Source organism: Microchirus variegatus (genome assembly GCF_963457635.1).
Source record: "Microchirus variegatus genome assembly, chromosome: 16".
In the NCBI taxonomy this organism is placed as follows: domain Eukaryota; kingdom Metazoa; phylum Chordata; class Actinopteri; order Pleuronectiformes; family Soleidae; genus Microchirus; species Microchirus variegatus.
The window spans coordinates 7,081,084-7,103,705 of NC_139817.1; the positions used below are offsets into that span (position 1 = coordinate 7,081,084).

Genomic DNA, 22,622 nt, shown 5'->3' on the forward strand with positions numbered 1-22,622 from the left:
GTAGTGATAGCCCCCGCTGCGTAATCAGTTAAAGCTAAAAACAACCGCAGTCCTGTTACAGTAATAAACGTAAGCTGTGACATGTCAAAAGCCTGTTGGAGTCATAAATCGGCTCTGCTTTGCCTTTGTTGTTTGTCAGTAATCTCTGAATGAGATAGTGGGATAGAAAGCTAACCGGAGAAAATTCAGTTTGAAGGGATTTTCTTTGCGCACCATAAGGAAACTGATGACAAAGTAGGCTTGGAAGGGACAGAATACAGACATAATCAGGAAGGAAACATCAGTGGTGACATCCGGTTTGTCTTCATTCTCATCAAGGGTTGATTCAAGAGGTTTTTTTTTTTCCTTGGAAGCACTTCATTTGAATCTTCTGTTAGAGGCCATTATCATTATACACTTCCTGTTTATCGTCCTCATGCCCTCGCTGTAGCCTCACGGAACGATAATGGAAACTGCGGGATTTTAATCGGATTAGGGCCCGGGCACTTGACAGATCATGAGTTCTTGTTGGAGCAATCCCCACCACTGTCTAACCACATCTGAGTCTTAAAGTCAAGTTGAACAAGGTCCAGTTAGAGATGAGCATTCAGCATTTTCATGCAGTGCATGGCTCTGTGTTTTAGGGAAGGCTTTCAGTGTCTTTTCTCATGAAAATGTTGCATACAATTACATTTTTTTAAGACTTGCAAGCACTACAAATCGATTCAGTTGAGAGTTCCGTACGTGTTCCAGTCACACAATTGCTGTTTATGTCATGTTATGTTTTGGGTTACCACCACACGTCATTCACACCCTCTTAGAAGATGCTATTTGGGGTTTAAGTGTCGTCACATCTACATGTAGCCAAGATTTGGACCCCCTGAAGACAAAACTGCTCAAAGCCACTGATCCACAGCCGCCTCCATTGTCCCTCGGTAGATTCACCAAAACATGGCTCCAATGCGACTGTCGTTAACCACAACTGTGGGTTGTAGAACCAAAACAATGGGCTGAAAGATACTAAAATGCCATGCAGGAGAAATAATACTATCACATACAAGTCTAAGCCATAAAGTTTGATGATTTATTGTTTTTGTGATCACTTCAACTGCAACTGATCAGCGATATAACAAAAGAAACTCTCTCTTGTCTGTTTTCAGGTGTCTTCATCCTGTGTTCCAGCGACAAACTATGAGCTGGTAAGTCACAGTTTGTTTGTGTTTGTTTGTGTTTTTTTCTTGAGTGTAATTGCTTCCATGCTGTACGTGCTAAGCAGACATTATTAGGTCCTTCCTGGTGGAGAATGATTACAAACAGGGTTGGAAAAGCAACAGCCTCTATCAGCTGCACTAACAAGGCAGTTACTATTGCAGATAATGAATCATTTTCTGAGCGTCCCCCAAGACTGGAGCTATAGTATATATCAACAAGCCTTTTTTTTTTCTGTTTTGCGAAACATGTCATAAGGTGTATTGACGTTACGGTCTCTTGAAAACATGAAAACACTCAAAATAATCCAGATAAAGAATGATAAACAAAACACTCGTGACCTGGCATCGGCTCTATCGCAGTGACGTCGTTTGGTGTTTGAAATAACAGCAAACAAAGTCTGATTTAGCAATATAAAAAACACACACTCACTCTGTTGCCTTATTTGGTATTGGCATTAGAAGCTATGTTAGACTTGGATATGGGTTTTCTCGCTCTCTGACTTGCATGTTGTGTGTTTAAAAGGTTTTGGGCGCTTGACAAACCAAAGCAAATACCCCCCCCCCACACACACACACACACACACCCACACACCCCCTTCACTCTTCACTCTTCAACACTCGCAGAGCAAACATTTCACTCAATGTCCTTTGCTTTTCTTTCATAAAAGCTGCAGCAATAAAAGCGAGGAACGTGTTATTATCGTCCGCGGATGCTTTGATAGCGGATGCTTGCTGCATGAAGACATCTGTTTGAGATGTGCAGACGTGTGGGCAAAGCCTGCCTGGTTCCTGAAAAACATGATTGAATGCTGAGTATAAAAGTTCACCTTTTGGATTTTAAATCAGCAAAATCCTTATATTATTGTTCTTAAAATATGTATGTACCTCCTTGAGTCGGCAGCACCGGCAATGACAATAAAGACTTATCTCTTATCTTGTTATAACGTCAGTAAATATTTGTTTTCTTGAAAGTCTCAATCACTAGTTTATGTCTTCTCCAGTAGAACACGATGTAAATATTGTAAATTACGATCCCATTTGGAGTGATTGACAGCTGATATTGTCCATTAGGAGCCTGGTTTCAGGTGTAGCCTCTGAACTTCAGGTTGCATTATTGCGACCATCGCGAGCTCCTGCCACTCGATATCAACTTTTGGCATAAAGGAGGGATCATCAGGATGATAATAAACACTTCCCTGTTATGAATGTGGTTTGGTTTGGAGAGGCACAGTGAGCCACCTGTGGTTAGGGTTTGGACGCGAACGCATCAACATTCTCTTGCGTAGAGAGTGACACGCTTGACGGATGTCTGGTTGCAGCTCACTTTGTCACACGCTATCTGTGAACTATGCCACTATTGTGACATTTTGTCAACAACAAATGCCATCTGAGGGGAAAATGATGTTCATTACAAAACATACTTTTCGGGAAAGCAGGGGTTGCAGCGGATTTGTGTATTAAAAATGGGCTGAGGTTAGGTTTAAGTTACAAAATGACTGAAAGGAATTGGGTCCAGTGTGTAAGAGTTAGTGACATCTAATGGTGAGGATAAAGCAAGGCTTTTGCCTACAGTGCATACTATATAAAATGCTTATTCTAAGGCTATGAAAACCAAACAAATTCTTAAAAAACATACTTAGTGAGTAGTATATTACATTTCCACCAATAAACCCTCACTAAGTGGTATTCACTTTTGCTCACCTCTCATCATTAGTTGTGTTGATTATCTGTTGAAAATAGAAGGAATCAGAGACCAAAAAAGTCTTCTTTGTCCTCCTCCTGCCAATAAGAGTCTCTCCAGAGCCTTTAGTGCAGATCGCTTCCATATAACACTGACGAATTGAGGTGTAAAATATTTGTTGCCGTATCTCAAAAATGTGTTTTATATGTAAATACATATATATATATATGTATATATATAAGATGGTTTAACTTGTGCACGTAGCTGTGTGACAGGAATTGGGTGACGCTGAGAGTCTCTCTGTGCAGACGTGCAAATATGCACACCAAATGTGCATTCCTGGCTGCTGTGCTGCAACTCAAGGTGTGTGTGTTTTTTGTGTGTGTGTCGGCTCTCCTCAGCCCCATTTTTGGTCAATTTCTCTGCTCATGACAGAGGTCTCTGACTCAAATGACCTGGCCAGCCGACGGGGGGGGGGTTAGGGTGATGTGAGCTATTATAACACGCCATTCCATCGTGATATCACAATAACCATATCATTCGTTATGATGTTTCGCGGACTTTCAAAGTAAGAGTGTTCGTTTTTGTTATGACATGAACAAGATATAGTCATCAAAACGCTAAATACGCTCATATAATTTGAAGTTAACTGCTATTTTAAGAAAATTGTTCACTGTTTATGCCGACAGGACAATGCCTGTTTTTACAGGACAATGACAATTCATTGTGATGGTGAACAGTCAAACTCAACAATATTCCCATGGTCAATTTAGTAGCTGGTTAAAAAAAAAAGTCTCTTTTAATAAACTTGTATTATTGTTCCTGAGGACGACTTGCGAGCATCTGGTACAGCTCAGGGTTTTTGTCTCGAAACCATTCACACCAGATGATTGTTCCTAATGAGCAACATGATGATGCACAAATCTGTGACAAATTTTTGACACAGTTGTGGAGCCTTCATGAGGTTTTTGTTGAATAAAAAATGATGCATCGTATCATGTTAAATTAGTGTAAGTATCAAAGTTAACAGTCAGAGAGGAACCCACGGAACATGAAGCCAACTTGTAGTCCCAGTTATTGTGATTTTGTGATTGATGATGTGTGTGTTTGGGAGATGCCAGCCAGCGATGGCGATGACACAACAACCCGCGAATCTCAGATGTGCACCCTCATGTGGAGCAGCCGGCGCTGCCAGGAATAGTTTTTTTTTTTTCATTTTGCACACACGCACACAAAGCCAGGATGAGGGCATATTAGGAATTCTGGTAAAGGTAGGCTACACACATCTGGACGCAGATATCAAAGCATGCACTCACAAGCAAAAATATGCGCGCACACACTCCAGAAAAACCATAAACTTACTTACACCTACGTCATCTAGCTTCTTTAAAAAAAAGTGGAGTGAAGGACAGGCCATGAAGAACATGAGTCACTGCAGGGCAAAGATGGTCTAGATGTGGTCCACTTAGCACTGTGTTGTTTAGAACCACACATATTTCCACTCATGCGCCCTGTAATTCTTTCAAACTACACACAGAATGATCACCATTCCCTGGGAATGTATGAAGTGGCTATTACGTAAAATCAACAAGTTTTTTTTTCTCAAGAAAGTCCAGTAAACATGGCCGGAGATGTACGAGCGTTCTGTGGAAGTCTGGACGCCACAGGTTTTATTTTTCTCTGCAGGGATCGGAGAGCAGAATAGTTAAAGAGACAACAGGCAACTTTTCCTTAGTCTTTGTTGTAAAGACTCAGTTGCAGACACATGTTCTTTTCCTTAAAGCTGATGTTGTGGCAAAGCAAGCACATCCCACTGTTGCATAATTCAACATAAAGGGCATTTTCAGGTAAAAGTGATGTACTTTTGCTAACACAGGCCTATGACTCACTCACTGAGGAAGTTATTAACGCCACCAAGTTTGCTTCACCTATATTTACACCGCTGTATTTTAACGTTGGTGATAATGGTTTGGATTTGAGAGATCAATATTTTCTCAGGTGGTTCTTGATAGAAAAACTATGAGAACCACTGCTCTGTAATTGATACAGTGGATAGAGTATTGTGCATTTTTAACATAAGTGTTTTATACACTTTGTGACCTTGTTTTGTCAGTTTAATTAAAAGGGCTTTATGGGATGATTTTTTTGGAAGTTCCCCCCCTGAGAAACACAGTTTTCACTCTGAATTAAAAGCTTAATTACGTCGTTGAAAAAAAAAAAAAAGAAGTTATGTTTATACTGCTGAATTACACGCGAGTGGAGGCTTGTAAACTGCACTTTTATGAAGTCATCCCCCCAAGTTTAGATATTATAAATCTTAATGGACTTGTCCTAATGCTAAGCAGTGATTTCTTTTTTACTCGCGTTAAAGAGCGAGAAGTATGACGACTGTGGTCGTTTAGTTATGTCACTGTCAGGTTTTTCCAGACTTAACTGCTGGTTATCGTATGCCAGCATCCTCCTCCTCCTCATCGTGTCCATCGCCCTTTGGCTGCTTCAGATATTTCTCCAAATAAACGGTAACTAAGGCCTATTTTACATTTTACACACACCTATATATATACTGTCAAACCTTTGCAGCTGCACCTTCACACCCTGTTTATGACAGACAGTCATTATAGGTTTATTTTAACCTCGCTTCAACTGAAATGCATTCATGAATTTTCTGTGAATGCCAGTGAATTTAGTGATGATTATGACGCTTGACGTGTGGCTCCGAGGGGAAAATGTCTCAACTTCTGCATGGATTGCTATGACAGGTGTCCTCTAAAGCATGTGTTGTAATTATACTCCTGATTATCCAATCTAACTTCTTTTAAGAACAACACAGTTGACCATAAAGTGCCGTAAAATAAAATTAAAATCCATAAATAACATCTAATTTTTTACCCGTCTGTTACATCATTACCATATCGCCCTATGTCAGCTAGGATTGGAGGATTAATAGGATTCCACTCACTGTCTAACTTGCAGGATTTCTTGATGGATGCCATTAAAGGGCTACTTAACAAACAAAAATACAGTTGTTTTTTAACCCATTGATCATCAGACAGTGGATCTGAGATATGCGTCTCATTCCTGAAACAACAGAGGAAATTTGAATTCAGTCATTAAAATTGACTAAAAGTTTCAGTCAATTATAACAAAAAAAACAAAAAAGATCCACAAAAAGAACGTTTATTTTAAAGAAAAACAGGTCAAATTCAAACCAAACACTGTCATCGAATGTGGATTAAACAAACACGGCAGCATCATAATGATTTAAAGTTTATACTTCACCTGCCCAAGTGGGGGGAAAATGGGTGAAACAGCCCTTAAAGACAAATTGTGACATCATACACAGCGTTGCATTATGACAAAGTACATTTTCATTACAGTTTCTATATTATTACACCATGTTTGGACAGTTAAGAGGGGAGGAAAGATAAGTGGGTGTGGCTTAAACCCTCTGGAACTTTGCAGACACTTTAAGAGGCAGGTTTTGGTTGCATAACATAGTGAGTGAGTGGGACTGTGTCGGTCAGAGTCAGAGGTGGTTTAGGGTCACAGACAGCTCTCAGGGGTTTTTCCCACAGTGGGGACAGTCCACTCTCTCTCTCCCCTCTGCTCTGGTCCTATGGAATTTCTGGCGTTCGCTATCCCCTGGGGAAGGGAAGACGGGAATGAGCGAGCGCAACCCCAAACCCTCAGCCTGCAGACACATTGCTTTATGTTTTTTGTTCATTGTTTGACATGATTTTAGCTTGATTTAAGGCATGACAAAGTGGGGAACCTGAAAAATGCCCCACTGGTCAACGTGAGTCCCCTCTTTGTGGGCGTGTATCGACACTGGAGTCCCCTGTCCCCTGTTCACACACACACATAAACACAGCCCCTCCTTCTCTAACACTTCAGCACCACAGTGTGTTTACATTTCTGGGACGAGACTATGTGAACGCCGCAGATGAAGGACCACAGAGGCATGTGAGAGGAACAGCTGTGTGTGTGTTCTTGTATTTGTTACCTCTTTAGGAGCTAAACCGAGCAAAAACCTGGTCCTAATAAGGCAGACCTACCTCATTTCTGAGGAATTGGCAAAGATTAGTTTAATTGTGGTTAGGGTTAGGCAGTTACTGGTTATGGTTAAGGTTATGGATAAGGCTTGCAGAATCCTTTAAAACATGGCTGCACGAAACTGCGTGTGTGCCTTTCTCTGACTTATTTCATGATCCAGTTTTATCTGTTGTGGTGAATCGGTTAAATGTTTGGCCATTTAAGTTCAGAAAATTGTGAATTTATTTTTTATTTTTTTCCCAAACCACAACATGTACAAGTAGCATACTAGCCCTTTATTAGTAATCATTAAGCACATATTAACACCTTATTCTACATAACCTTATTCTACCTCTATCACAACATGAATTAAGATTTTTCCTACATAAGGTCTTAATACGTGCTTAATATTTACTCAAAGTGCTAGTATGCAACTTATATGCGTGTTTGTAAGCACTAAGTTAATGGTGAATATGTGTTCCCCACATGTTTTTGTTCAATTTTAATGATATTTAATGTGCATCAATGTCATTTTTCAGTCGCAAGATTTAGTCAAATTTTGGTCAAATAACAGAAATAACCACACTAATCTCAGGGGTTGTCGTCTCACTGCTTGGTCATAGTGATTAGTGATTATCTCTTTTAAGAAAACCTGTAAATACTTATACAAAATAGCGTTTTCTTAGCGTTTTCCACAGGTCCTGAAGAAGCCTCAGATGAACAGTCATCATCCTCACTCGTGTCTACAAGGCCTGCAGTTTGTGTTTGTTGCCACTGGAAGGCACTGATGGACACGGCCCAGCTCACAGGTGTCCTGTGTCTTATCAGTCACCCACAGTGATGGATGTTGTTGGACAGGCAGTGACAAGGAAGTTCATGAAGTTTTGTAGCTTTTAAGTTTAAGGCGGTGGTGTCAGCAGATGAAATAAGATCTCAATTTATTTGCATTAAACTTTAAAACAATTCAATTAAACTCCTGGCAGCTCATGTTGCTGGCATACGCAAAGAAGCACTAATTAGATTAAAATGTCTTTTATGAGCCTGCAATAACTATGTAAAAACTATTAATTTGGGGTGCATGAATCAGTTTGTGATCAAGCCACTCTACACGACTATAACTTGGACAGCTTTATGAAAGCATTATAATTTAGACACATATTAAAAACATCAAATACAAAGACATGGGCACAAACTGTTGAAAATGGCAGCAATAAATTATGTAAAAATGGGAAAATTATATGAATATAGGCAGATAAAATAAACAGATAAGAGCAGCCTTAACCTCAAACTACAGTGTATATCTTAACCCTTTACTTAAGTTACTGAAAAATGAGGATGTTGATGCACAAAAGATCCTCAAGAGGCAAAAAATACAAGTACAAACACACACTCACAAAGCTAACCTCACAGTCTGAATATATATAGAGTTATTCCAACACTCACACACTAAATGGGCAGTGTCCTGAGCAGCTAAAGTTGCACAACTATATATTTAGTTCGGGGTCATTTCCCATGAGGTTCTGTTCTGTGCTACGTTTATCCCCCGTCATTCAAAAAGGGAGGAGGTGAGGGGGCCCGAACAAGTAACAGATATAATTTGGTAAACTGGTCAAAAGGAGCCCCTCTGCGCTCATGTGAAACAAAGCACATGGTACAGAGATAAAGAGTTGCGATATGCGGCGTATACGCAGGAGCCACTGGTTCTCTCGTTTGGAACACGAGTAAGAAAAAACAGATGTTTTTTTTAAAACTCAGACCTGTTGCAGGTGATTAGCGCTGTGTTCTGGAACATTTGTGTTCATTTTGTAGGTTTTATTTTTGTCGTTTTTGGACCGCATTCCCCATGGTAATAATAATAATAATAATAGGAATAATAAGAAAAATAACGGAGGACATTGCTAAAGAGAAAAATAGGAAATCAGGACACGTGGAATCAGACAAGTAAGGATTAACTTCATTTCTAGGTTTTCTGTTCTGATTTACAGACTGATTTCCGACTAAGATTGTACAAAAGGACATGATTAGTGATGTTTATTTCAGTTTTACTTTTTACTTTACAAAAACCTCGACACTAGCTGTTGGCAGTCCATCCCAGTCTTCTGAGTGAGATATCTCAGGAATGTTTTGAAGAAATCCTTTCATATTTACTGTATTTATATAAGTTATTGGCCTCTCAAAAAATTGTACACTTCACTAGATATCGATTCCAATCGATTATAGTTGAGATCTTTTGGACCTGCAAGTGCCACCTTATAGTGTTCATTCAGCTAATCTGGCATTAGCATATGGGTTCGTGACTCGTTAAAATTTGGGTTGAATCTGTGTTCCACAATGAGTGTGTGATTCTTCTTCCTTTTCCCCTTCTCATTATCTTTATTTCATATCTATTTGATATGAAAACAAAGGGGAAAACAAGCAGTTACCATGGCAGCAGTTGCGTGTCATGATCAAGGTAACACGGAGCACATGTTACACTAACTGCACAACAAGAAAAACAGAACGCCTGTGAGTTAGTACTCTCTCTCTCTCTCTCTCTCTCTCTCTCAAGCTTTAATAACGTGACCTGATTTTCACTTCACATCTGGCGTCGGTAGCGCGTCACGTGGAACACTTTGGCAGAAACTTTGGCCGGACAGTCGATGATGAGAGATGGCAGCTGTCAGCATCTGTTGCGGGTAACCTCCCAGATGTCGTCCCCCTCTCTCTCTCTCTCTCTGAACTCGAGGCAACATTTAATAATCACCGCTGCTTGTCTGTTCTACTGTTTCTCCACCACAGTGAAGATCAGCAGCCCGGAGCTCGGAGGCCTTTGACTTTGTGTGTGCAGGTTCTGCAAATCATTAGTGTTAATGATCATCCTGCATGGTGGATTTATTTTTTATATGTATATGTTCACCGTTGGCCCTTACGGCAGAGAAACTCATTGTAGGTCGGTGGGAAAGACAGTCATAGTAATGATCCGACATTAAGCCGCTGGAGTCTGGATAATAATGAGAAACATGTCAACTATTATGAACGGATGAATCCAGATTCTGGTCTGCTTCACTTTCAGTGTATTGCGTCCTTAAACGCAGCGCCGTCTAATCATGTGCAGTTTGGTTTGGAGCATTAAAAAACAGGGCTTTTACTTTGTTATAGATTTAAAAACAATGTCGAAATTGTTCAGCCGTAATAAACGCAGCACAAATGCAGGCCCTTCATCTTGGCTCGGACCTCTCTATTTTTTACTCATGGGGATTTGATAAGGATGATGTCTTGATGTTTAGCCCGTTCTTGTGATGTGGATTAGACTTATCCGTGCATCACTTGGTGCAAAAATTGCCGCTAATGCGCTGCTCGTTTTCCTTCCTACTCCACTTTCCTCAGTCTTTCTAAATGAATCATAAGCAATAAACACACTCCAACACACACCTGGCTGCAATTGCACAAAGCGGAAGAAACCCTCGTGTTAGAACATATCATTTGTGTGTGTCTCTGTGTACTTACTTCACACACAATGAGCTCTATTTGTGTGAACATGCCTGCGGCTGCAAACTGTGGACCGCCGACAGCAAATCTTGGACGCAAACCCAGTTGAAACATCAACTTTGCTGTTTCTCTTTCCCTTTGCTTATTTGGAGGCAGCTCTAGTGCTCTGACTTCCACGTGTCAGACGTGTGACAGCAACACAGTTACTCACCTGGTTAGAGGGAGAGTGAACAGGATGTTCTGTCGGAGGCAATTATGACAACAACTTTTTCTTTGCTCTCTATTTCCACTGGAGTGGATGATTCTTCTGGACAGTCCCTCTCTCTCCCCCCCCTCTTGATGGTGGTTTAGTCTGGGCTTGTGTAACCTGTATTCTGGGGCCTGCACATCCAGACTATACTTTATCGTTTCACATTGACTGTTTATATTCTACTGAATTTGTAGTCGTTGGTGTCGCTGCCCGTCTGTCTGTGTGGGACTGTCTTACAAAACATTTATCCCAATATCTCCTGGTTGTTCTGTGTTCGATCGATTAAAACTAATAAACCACCCTGCATACAGCACTGGGTGACAAATCTCTTACCAACTGGCACTAATCTGCGGCTAACAAATTGGCTATTTTATCATCCTTTTCAGACATGACTCTGCTCACATGGTACCCATTTCTAAAAGCTTTATTATATCTACTGTGAGAACAAACGAGGCTGATGGGTTGACGGGAAGTCACAAAGTTGGGGGGAGAGAGAGAACAACAAACACACTCTTTCAGACTTTCTCAGACTCTTAAAGGCGGAACTTTGCCAGTCTGAATGCTTTTTTCTCTACACTCTTAGAAATAAATGTGTTAAGTAGAGAACATAGGAGAACCATGGAGCCAACAAGGGTTGTTTTGGAGAGTTCCACCAATAACCCCTTTAAAACCCTTCATTCAGGAAAGGGGTTTTAAAGGGTTCTCTTGATCAAAATGGTTCTTACTGGAACCATTAGTGTTCCCAAGAACTCTTTCCCTTTCTTCGGGAAAGGGTTTTTCAGAAGCAAATGGTTCCATGTAGAACCTCAGCCCTGCTAGAAGGACCCTTATTTCTAAGAGTGTAAGGAGTGCATATTTTAACCACATTATCCATCCATTGTCTACTGCTTTATCCTCACTTTTGTAAAAAAAAATCACAGCTGATTCCCTCCGCGTTGATCGTGAGACCTCCTCAATCTGATCTCGCAAGGCTGGTTTTCCACTAACAGAGAGTAGGAGGGACTCTGAAGTTGTTAAATGAGGGTTAAAATCCTGTGTAGTTCCACTTAAATATCACACTATTCAATCTGCAATAAAGTTGGACGATGAGGGTCCAACTCACCATCATCACTATATCATTTTAGTTTGGAAATTAGACGTCACATGGTCAAGTTTCCTGAGTAAGGTGCATAGACCAAGAGTTCAAATTTGGTTGCTTTTGCCACCGATAGGTTTCTTGTCCATTTTTTGATTTCTCTCACATTTAAGGCTTTAATAGTATACCGTTACATCCCAGAAAGTAGAGTAACACCCCTTGTTTCTGGGTGAGAACATTATTTTTTTTCGGCATACTTCTTACCGATTTGATGTGTACCACTTATGTTTCTGTTGTTATAAAACACGACATTGGCCGTATGCTTTAATCGTCACATACATGTTTGTACATGACTGGTGTGTTAGTATATCACAGCTTAGACTGCGTTTACACGCCTCATTTATTATGTGTACCATCTGTTTGTTAGCCTGAGGTTGTAGCCGAGCCCGCACAGGCTCATGATGACATCATGGATTTTCTCTGATGGTTATTTCTTCTGCTCTCCACCATGAAACGCTGTCTTACACTTTCATCTTATCCTGCCTTGCCATCTGCTCTGTGCTGCTCCTTCTCCCCCCTCATTTCTGTTTGCGTCCCTCTCTGTCCTTTCTCGTTCTCCCTCCCTCTCTTTTCTCCCACTGTCCCTAACTGTATATGGCGTTAAAAAAGAGAGCTTGTCCTCTTTGGTCCATGCTAATGGAAGCAGACCTGTCTCTCTGTGTAAATATTTGCACAGAGAGGATTATAGATGGTCCCACGCATTCAAGGTGGAGCCCCGCTCTGCTGCTGGCCACATTAGGGCAAGGAATGATGCTAAGTGTAGTTGTAACACAACAGGAGAGGAGGAGATGATGTGACATGGCAAAACAAAATGTACAGTATGCCTTCCAGGTATGGAGCGTCGCAGCTACTGATTCCGTCTCTTTCTGTCTTTGTCTTTTTGGAAACAGGCGCCCAGCAGTGACCTCCCTCTCAAACATGTAGACACCATGGTGAGTTGAAACCTCTTTACATGTCGCTACCTCATCCCAGCCTGAACTTGACACCATACCACATCTTAATGAGACGGAGTATGAGTCTTGAAAGGGTGTGTAGTCCCCTCCCACTTCCAAAAGGCATGACCAAGAGACCTCTGTACTCAATTGGATAGCACAACAGCCAATGAGACCGATGATCTGCATGAAATGTGTCCAATGGCATCAAACTACTTTTGCCCATGAGAGCTCTCCATGGATGTTGGACGTATACAAAAGCTGCTGAATGTCATCATCGTGTAAAACCTGCCTCTATAGTGCACCAGAGGAAAAAAAAACACTTGGTCAAATCATCTCTGGCTGACTCGTCAGGGTTCACCCAGGCTAACCCCCCCAAAAAATGTGTTAAATTGGCATTCCCTCCTGTGTCAAATGACTCTGAAATCCACAGTTCTTGGCTTCGGCGCCCTTCGGGATCAGTGGGCATGCAAGCAAGACCCATGTGAACATGATCATTTCTTCGTCTTTGTCAGCCTCATTTTTGGCAGCCATGCAAAAAGTGTGATGTAATTTCTTGCGTAAACGCTAAGACGCGCATTCATCTTCATGAGCCGCGAATTGCGACAGCGTTCAGTGTCTTTCATTTCACCTTAGTGAAAATAGACGAAAGATTGCATGTGTTTGATGTAGGAAAACTATTTACTGCCTCTTCTACTTCCAAGTAAATGAAAAATACTGTATCTGAAGGTGTTTATGAGTCAAATTCAGTTGTATATGCATTATAGAGTTAGTTTATTGTTGCCAGCTTGTACTGGCTTTGGTACAAATGTTTGTTTACTGCCCATTTTTTTCCGTCATTGATAATGATCGAAATTGTCTCGCCGAGACTAGAAAAAGAGGGAAATTCTTCGCTGAGAATCAGGCCAACACTGTTTCAGGCTCTGTGTGGGCATTGATTTTTGATCAGAGCTGTTGATTTGTGAGCAGAAAAGATTTGTGTGCGCCTCAGGCCGGCGTGCGCACAGGTATGCAGGTACAGCGCGGGGTTTTGGAAGATCTTTTCTTTTCTAAAGTCTGACAAGAATGTCGATCACATCCAATTCCAACATTCTCTCAACATCTGCACACATGGAACCATCGGGATGAATCTGGTTTGGGAAAGAATGTGGTTTTGCAGTAAAGTTTGTTTAGGGATAGGCTTTCTCAGCTAAAACATTTAATTGTATTTATTATTTTTAGAAAGCTTAATTAATGTAGGCGATTGTCCATGTTTCTGCTTTTAATTTGGCTTTTAATCTGTCAAAAGGAGACAAAGCAGAACATGACAGCTTGTTCTTTGGAATCAGATATTAACTGGATCTCAACTTGGACGTTAAAGACACATTCATCCATCCATTAGGACTGTGCGTTCCCAAGGTTTCATGACTCAATTCTACTATGCATCATGTTGCATCCTTAATTTATCCTTCAATGCTGAAAATCAAATGTTATCAGTTAATTAAACGCGTATCATTGCTCCTCCCCATTGTGTGCATGTTGGGTCACGCACTAAAACAATTTGAGGATATACATGTTTTGCTTCGGACTCCCTTGGCTCACTCGTTGTCCATGACGCAACTTCCTGTGACTTTTGTTTTGTCTGGGGAAAGGAAGGCTGAAGTGACCATTTTTGGATTCACCACCCAAAATTCAACTTCCTACTTTCTCCACCAAGACTAAAATAAATGTACTAGCATGCCTGTGTATGTGTATGTATGTGTATGTGTGTGGTCACTTTTATTGGCATTTCCTTCGTTTTTTCCGGCGGTTTTCCGTGGTAGCACCGAAGAGCGAGGTTTTATCTCCACAGCTTCAGAATGCCTAACGGGAGCTGAAGTCTTCTCGAGTTATAATTCTGCACTTTAACGCAGGGCAGAGCTTGAAACACACAGTAATTGCAGCATAATAGTGTAATAACCTATTTTGAGCTACAAATGTCTGCATGTAAACTGGTGTATTTGGCCGCACCTGCAGCATGGAATGAGCTGCAGAGGGGACTTCACGTTTAAACTCACAATGAAAGAACTACAACAAAAACTACTACATACAAGTTTTGCATCTCTTTTTCCCTTGTTAAACAGTTTGAAAAACATACGTTCATCAGTTCAATATGTATTTATGTGTCACTGTACAGTCACATCCGTACGTTATTCATATGCTAGCATTTAAATACATGTACTTGTATGTGTATGTGTGTGTGTGTGTGCAGCTGCTACTGTCTGGTCATGGGTATTTTGCTCTGTGGTTTCACTGTGACGTCTGACAGATACAGTATGTGGCCACACCTCGTTGCCCCTGAGCATCAGAAAGATTTGTCTTATGACTGCATGAGATCCCTCCTTCCTTCTTTCAGCGTCACTCAGTTTCTACTGTAGCTGCTGTAGTTCCTTATGCTTCTTCTTGGCCGGATTGACTCATATGTATATTTACGCTGTTGATTATAGCAACGGCAGCGCTCTTGTTTGGGTTTTTTTTTTTTTGTTGAGTAGATAATGAGTGAACTTTTCCACTTCCTTGACGCAGTCGTCGGTTTTTGTGATTCATCTGCATGCTGAAAATGACAAGAAATGAAGAGAAATAACAAATAAAAGTATAGCTACACTCAGTATAGCAACGTTTAGAGCTTGTGTCGCCCGGTGACACAAGTGTTAACGGCGTCAACATTAACTCCCGTTATGTCATGTTTACGTGACTCCTGATTGTTAAAATGAGTCTCTAAAGTAATGCAGATTCCAGGCATCATTTACCAGTTAGCTCCGTTAGCTCCTTTAGCTCCTTTAGTGCTTGCGCATGTGTGCCTCTGTTTTTTTAAAGTTTAGCGTTACTTTAGAGACTCATTTTAACAATCCATAGTCACGTAAATATGACGTCACTCGCGTCTTTTTCCAGTCAGTCGTCGTGGAAATGCGTTAACGTTGACGCCGTTGACGTCGGTGACACCGTTAACATACCCAGCACTCAAAACAAATAGAGGCAACATCAACATTGCAATGTTAAAGTGAGATGCACTCAATTAGGTTGGAGTATATATAAAAACAAAAAAGAAATTTGACATTATAAACATTTCTTGTTCCCAGCCGCCCCTGTGCTACGTTACACTGTTTCTGTTGACAAAGTTTAAAACATTATCAACAACAACAAAAATGACCAAAGCGTACACGCTTTACAGCTTTATGTGTAAAGTCACAGTTGGGTTTGGAACACACACAAAAATACATACTTTCTCAACTACACACAAGTATATTTGGATACTAATGAAGATACAAAGTGGGGGAAGAGCTACATTGCGCATGTGTTTGTGTGTCTACACGCATCTGATCCCAGATGTTTTCCTTAAAGGGTCAGAAAGGGGTTATCAGATGCAATTTAGCTCCGTACACAAACAGGAAAAAACACGAGGGAGTGAGGGAAAAGTTGAACATGAGGAGGGCTCATAACTATGATTGGGAGGCAGAATGAGGAAAGGGGTGGTGGGTGGGGATGGTGGTGGTGTGGCGGGGTGGCCAGTATACACACACACAGGGTGGGAAAGAGAAAGAGAGGGAGAAGGAAGCGAGCGGACAGACGGACGAGACGAGGAGCGCTGTGTGGAGGAGTCTGCTCTGAGCTGGAGAGCATGGAGAACTGCCCGAAATAGAGCCCTTTGGTTCTTGTTTTGCTTTTTTTTTTTGTTTTTTTCCCCCCTCCTTCGCTGTCAGAGAGAAAAGGGAGAGGTCTCACAGTGGGAAACTTCACTGCAGGACATAAAGCAGGGAGAGACACTCCAGAGATGAGCCAAGGAGGGTCCTTAAGAAGGCGGCTCTCCTCTCTGAGGGGGGCATGGCGATGGAGTACGGGTTACCTATTCAGGAAGGTAGGATGAGATGATGAGAAGATGCGTGAATGGATGGTTGGATGTGGGTTCAGTAGGCTCTACTTTTCTCGTCCACTCCTTTGCCGCTTGTATTTTTTTTTTGTGTCGTAGTAGTTTCGCCAGAGATTTATTTTTTTTACCAGCCCCCCACCATCTTCTGCTTCTCCCTAATTTCTCTCCCCTCCTTCTCTCTCAGATGGTTAATTTGTACGGCCTGCTTGTAAAGTCAACCTCCCCAGATGGTTTTCATCTGGAAACAGGCCTGCAGGACCCCCCATTTCAGTTCCCACCTCCTCCCTTATGCTACCTCCCCCCTCTGTTTTCCCAATGCAAGCGCTCAAAGGAGGGGAACAGGTTTTTAGGATGCGGACGGTGATGTGTTTAGGGTCCAAATTCACGTAAAATATATTGTATTATTTTGACAAAGAGATGCTTTCATTTCCCTGTGTGGTTGCACAGGTTTACCCCAATACTACACAGGGCACAGCATTGTAGACTAATGTGAAGCAAAAAACAAACAAACTGTGAATTAACTTTGCAGTGCAGTTCAAACAGCAGCTCTTCAGACATCTGTTTGTGCCGTTTCAGTCTCTAATTAGAATGGTTTCATATTTTTTTTTTTTTGGTGTCCGCTTGTTTCTCTTGCCTGTGTCAGACTTCAGTACCCACACTCTCATGCTCGTTCATCTCTGTCCACCTCTGGCTAATAGTCTGTGCCCTTTATAACCTCTGGCAACATACTGAAATGTTTAGGTTAAAGCAATAAGAGAAAGGAAGAGATGGGGGGGGGGGGGGGGGGGTTGCCTTGTGTGACTCTTGTGAACACGATTGCCATATATGCACTACAGAAAATCAAGTCTGTGGCACATCCAGTCCAGTTTGCACGCGGCTTGAGTCGACAGGAGGCAGGACACTCATTTGCCTGCTGTGATTAAGCCATAGTTTCTGCAGCTGTGTTCTCACATTATGTGCAAAGTTCACTCGGGAGCTGGCAGGAAGAATATCGGAATATTGTCTGATAAGTGACTTTTAAGCTACATTCAGATTTAGGAATGCAAGACTGACGCATGAGAGCAAGTGAAAGTAACGTATTGTAGGGTTCACTGCAGCAGCATACGAGGTGCATTCATGGACCATACTGAATTGCATTACTTCTGCAGGATCTAGAGCTTGTTGAGCTTAGAGGAGCAGCTTCAAGAAACCTCTTACATGTAAATTAGGTAGTCATTGCAGTTGAAATATTTGTTTTTGTAACTGCAATCCTTGTTAAAACAGCAGTTTCGTATCTTTTTTTAATATATAATGTAATACATCATTACTTTTTTATAAACGTTAGATCATGCACAATCATACATGAGTCACTTTATCCTTTGACATTTGCATTCTGACATTTTGCATCCATCTCCGTGACTTCTGTGCATGTTTTGAAGCAGTTACATGCAATAAGATTGCGTGAACATTAGCAAACGCTCCATTATCCGGTTTGTTTGTGGTTTAGCTCTTTTCAGTTTGTGTATTTCTTCACACATGTTAAACCAAAATGCATCAGAATACTTGCACTTGTTCAAACAATCGCGCTCCTAAACACATTCAGCAGCAGAGTGGGCCGAGATAGGATTTAAGCCACAGCAGCTGTAGTTTAAATAGCCTTCCTGTAGCCCCACCCAGACATTATCTAAAATAATCCTGTCTGTTTTCAATTAGTCGACTTGCATTTCCTTCTGTCTCAACTCCATCCACAACCTTTACTTGTCAGGCAGTGCTTTCCCCGGGAGACCGTGCATCGCTCAGACAAACAAAACAATGATTTTTGCCAAGCTCTGAAGAGGTGAAGAATTTCTGATAGAAAAACAAAAAAAAGGAACCATTTTCTGCTCACTATGGACTTATTTATGATTGTTTCATTGAGTTATGCTGGGCTGAAATAACTTGAGACATTATTCGTTAACAAGCTAAATCACACACTGACATGCAGTCAGGGGCTGCTGAAGCTCATCCACGGACAGCGTGCAGTGCTCTTGACACTGGTGCTTCGCCAGCCAGTGTGATCTAATGGATGATGATGGATAACAGCGCATGTGACTCAAACACCACAGGGGGAGTGAACAAGTCCATGTGCACTTTGACCCCCTCCTCCTTGAGTTGGTCTGAGGGGGAGGCAGCAGGACCAAGACCAGGCCAGGCAGAGTGGAGCCAAACACAGTCAATCACCTTCAACCACACTTCCTCTGTGGGGGGGGGGGCCGGTATAGGGTGCCTATACCGGGCTTTATAGGCACCCTATAAAGCCCGGTATACATTGTATGATTTTGGGTCTGTCAAAGGCAGAGGTCAGTCGCAATGTGAGAGAGGTTCAAAGGCGGACGTTGTAACAGGATTTTCTCACAGTCTCAGAAATGTTGGATAACCGTCTCACAGTGTGCATGTGCTGCTGCGATCTACTGATGAGGCGATGGAAATGCAACATGATATATGACATATTAATCACGTAGACCATATATATGTATATATATATAAAAAAGTGGATGTTGTGTTCCAGTGGACAACAAGCTGGGATTATGTGCCGTTACGGTTATTAAAACCTGGGAATTCACAGACATCATTTGGACGATACACTTCATTCATCACATGGTGTCCACTCATACATGCCATCATTTATCTTCGATCTTCCTCTAAATGGGAACATCATGTTCTACTGAAGCAAACCTGAAGCTAATATTGAGACCATTAACTGTGGGCTGTGCCTGACGGCCACATAGCGTGACTTTGTACTGGTGCGACAACAATGAACGACGACATCAAACACAACATCAAAAGTCAACAAAGGAGGACATCCAGCAGCTTTTTTTTTCCCTGCTCGGTTCTGGCTGTTTGTCTCAACTGAGAATAGTCCAATCAGCTGACTGTCATGGGTGGAGCTGGTCTAATCGTATTGTACTATAAGTTTCGACAAAGAATGGAACCGTTGGGGTTGGTTAGTTTGGTACAATTCCGGAAGTAAATGTAAAGAAATACGTACCATGCAGAGGCATATATTCATATTTTTGGGTTTATTTTCAGAGAGGGAGTATGACGTTTCCACATGCAACCGCTTGCTATATTGTGTGAGAGTGAGTTGGTGCATACGCATGTTTACCTTAAGGCTCATTGCAGCCATATTGAGAGTGCTGCTTTGTTGAACATTTCCCATGCTTGCAGCGAACACTTTTCGCAACGTATAAATAAAACATCAAAACCCCCCCTTTCGAAGAAATATTATTATTTATTCCCTTTTAGTAATCTGCCAAATTTAACAACACGAACAAGACCGAGCTGGTCTGATGACGCGCGTCGGTTTGCTTTGAACCAAGTAAATCACATCCACGATTAATGGAACTTAGTGGTGATTTATTGGGCTTTGTTTTATTGTATAACAATGCTATTCATTTAGAATGCAGAGAGGTGCACATAGAGAAAATCTCCTCATGCAAAGGTCTGGAACATCATGATGTCTTTTCCGTAGTGTATGCATGTACATTGTATGTACATCAATAAAGTACCGTAAAGTTGTTATAAAACGAGCATCTTCAACTACAATGACTCATTTCACAAAGACAGTTTGTATATTGAGTTTCCATTTTATCACTTTTGTTAATACAAACAATCAGATGTTTCCCCAGATAATTTTTGAGAAAATTAGTTCTGGGCTTGGATTTTAGCCCACAGATGTCCAGTTAGTGACCTATGTTGAAGCTGGTGCTGCAGATAACAAAATAGCTTGTTTTACTGTTTTACTTTATGCGCAACCTTTGTTTTTTTTTTTTTAAATACTGCATTGGACAATGATTAAGTTTGTCCTTGTGTTTTTCAGGGCTCAACAAAATCCTCCAAGAGCATGGAGTCACGGCGCAGACCGTCGAGGTAGGAACTCAAGTCTCCTCTTGTCTCCTCTCCTCTCCTTTCCCATACAAGGCCTCATGTGGTCTGTCGGAATGCATTTGTTAAATTATTCTGGGACCTAATCGCTTTTTTTTTTTTTTTTTTTCTCCGCTCATAACAACAACAGCATGGGTATAAAATGAAAATTAAACTAATTGTTACTGAGGTCTTATCACATTCATTTGAAATTAAATGTTTCCATGTAATGGGATATTTGCTTTTGTTTTATTTAATCACGCGCGCTGCATTAATAAAATCACTCGCCCCCGGCTGTCGAACTGGAACTCACACGGCGTTGTTGGACAAAGAGATATTTGGTGTCAGTCGCTCTCACCTCAGTCCACGGGGAGCCACAGATGTTGCCAGTGGTGCAATTTATCAGTAAAATGTGTAAAACGCTGGAGTATCAGTTTGATTTATGGTAGGTTAGGTCAGGTGAAATTTGGAGGAGGAGGCGAATCAGTTGTTTCTCTCTGGATGAGTTTTGCTTTACACTCCAAGTGTACGTGTCAAAAAAATACATTATATATCCAAAATACACACACAAACATAGGAAACAATCTCAAGAATTTCCTGGCGCACCCCAAAATCCGGACATTTTCTGAGGAGTTGTAAATGGTAAACGCTCTGTATTTATATATAGTTCTATTCTAGTCTTGACAACCACTCACAGTTTTGTTTAGTGCTTTTTCTATCACACAATCTGCTTGGGCTGCTTGGGGTTAAGTGCCAAGCCCGGGGGATCAAACCTGCACCCCTCCAGTTGAAAGGCGGCCCACTCTACCACTAAGCCATGGTCGCTCCCTTGTGTAATTTCAACATAGTCTTTTTTTATTGAAAAAAAATCAGGTGTAGAACCTGTAAAATGAGAGCAGCCTATGATTATCAGGGTTTGATGAGTTTGGTATGAAGTGTTACTGCATATGCTTTTATTTTGTAAGTATTTATCTTACGGCTGCAACATTTTTTCATCATTAAAATGATTTTTCAGCTTCTTAAATATGAATATTTCTGAGTTTCTTTGCTCCATGTGCCAAAGCAATCATTATAATCATTAAAGCCAATCGTTTTCTGACAATTTATGGACCAAACTATGACTCAATTAATCCAGAAAGGTATTGACAGATTAATCAATGGTGAAAATAATCAGTTGTTGCAGCACCAATATATTTATTCAAATTAATATTTATGCCCAGAGCACTTTCATAAAGCATCATTTGATGCATCATTACTTTGACTCAATTGGATTAGAGTCAGTTAAAGAACAGTTCTGTTTTTAAAGGCACGTAATAGAGCAGTCATATGATAGATGTCTCTAATGTAATACAGTAGTAGATCCATTTAGGCGTATTAACATGTCTTTAAAGTCATACAGTATACTCGGCTCAATGTTATCAGTTGCACATGCCCACATAGCAGTAATGTGCAATACGTTGTGCGCTGCGAGACGAGATTATTTCGCGGCTCGCCGTCTCAGTTCATCCTGCACGAACATTCCTTGTTCTCAGTTGGTATTTGTCCAAGTGCACAAATCAGATCACCGCAGCGGTGAAATTGAGCGTGTTGAGATAATGCGGCATTCGTCGAATGCGAAATGCAGGGGAAAAAAAAAAAAAATGGGGCAATCACTTCATCTCTGCAGCTGATGAGAAGCAGGTTGGAGCCCAGCCGGTCAGCAAATGCTGGTGGATCTGGAACAGGACCAAAACCGCAAGTCTATGCTGGTCCTGCACTCCTCCTCCTCCTCCTCCTCCTCCTCCTCCTCCTCCTCGTCCGAAAGACATGCAGAAACTGAAAGAGAGAAATATTAAGACGTACAAAAATAGATGTCCAGGTAAAAGAAACAGCCCAGTGAAAACATAAAGAAAGTTTGTGTCAATTCCAAAGATTAAGACATGAAAGAGAACATGTGTGGCATTTCAGTTTCTCCTGGATAATGTTCAATAAGCAGCTTTTGAGTGGCTCCAGATGTAGCGCACAGAGCAGGTTACCGTGTTTTGTATGGTAAGTCTGCTGCGATCTTCTCTCCCAGACACATGAGCAATTTCCTTTAGGGTCTACTCACCGCTGACAAATGTGGGAAATATGCGGCAGTCTGCAGACACCCTCTTCACTTCCACCACCACCTTTGTTTAGTTACTT

The 22,622-nt window shown here is 41.3% G+C and overlaps 1 protein-coding gene across 6 annotated transcripts in view; it reads left to right on the top strand.

Annotated features, from left to right (window-relative positions):
• The window catches only part of tns1b (tensin 1b), a gene marked incomplete at its 5' end in the record, with an annotated part of 155,076 nt that overhangs the window by 86,897 nt on the left and 45,557 nt on the right, over window positions 1-22,622 (top strand). For all 6 annotated transcript variants that reach the window (XM_083902980.1, XM_083902984.1, XM_083902979.1 and 3 more), the window contains 3 exons: window positions 1,140-1,178; window positions 12,647-12,688; window positions 20,413-20,462. In XM_083902980.1, coding sequence (XP_083759106.1) covers window positions 1,140-1,178; window positions 12,647-12,688; window positions 20,413-20,462 — 131 coding nt within the window. The remainder of the gene's footprint in view (window positions 1-1,139; window positions 1,179-12,646; window positions 12,689-20,412; window positions 20,463-22,622) is intronic.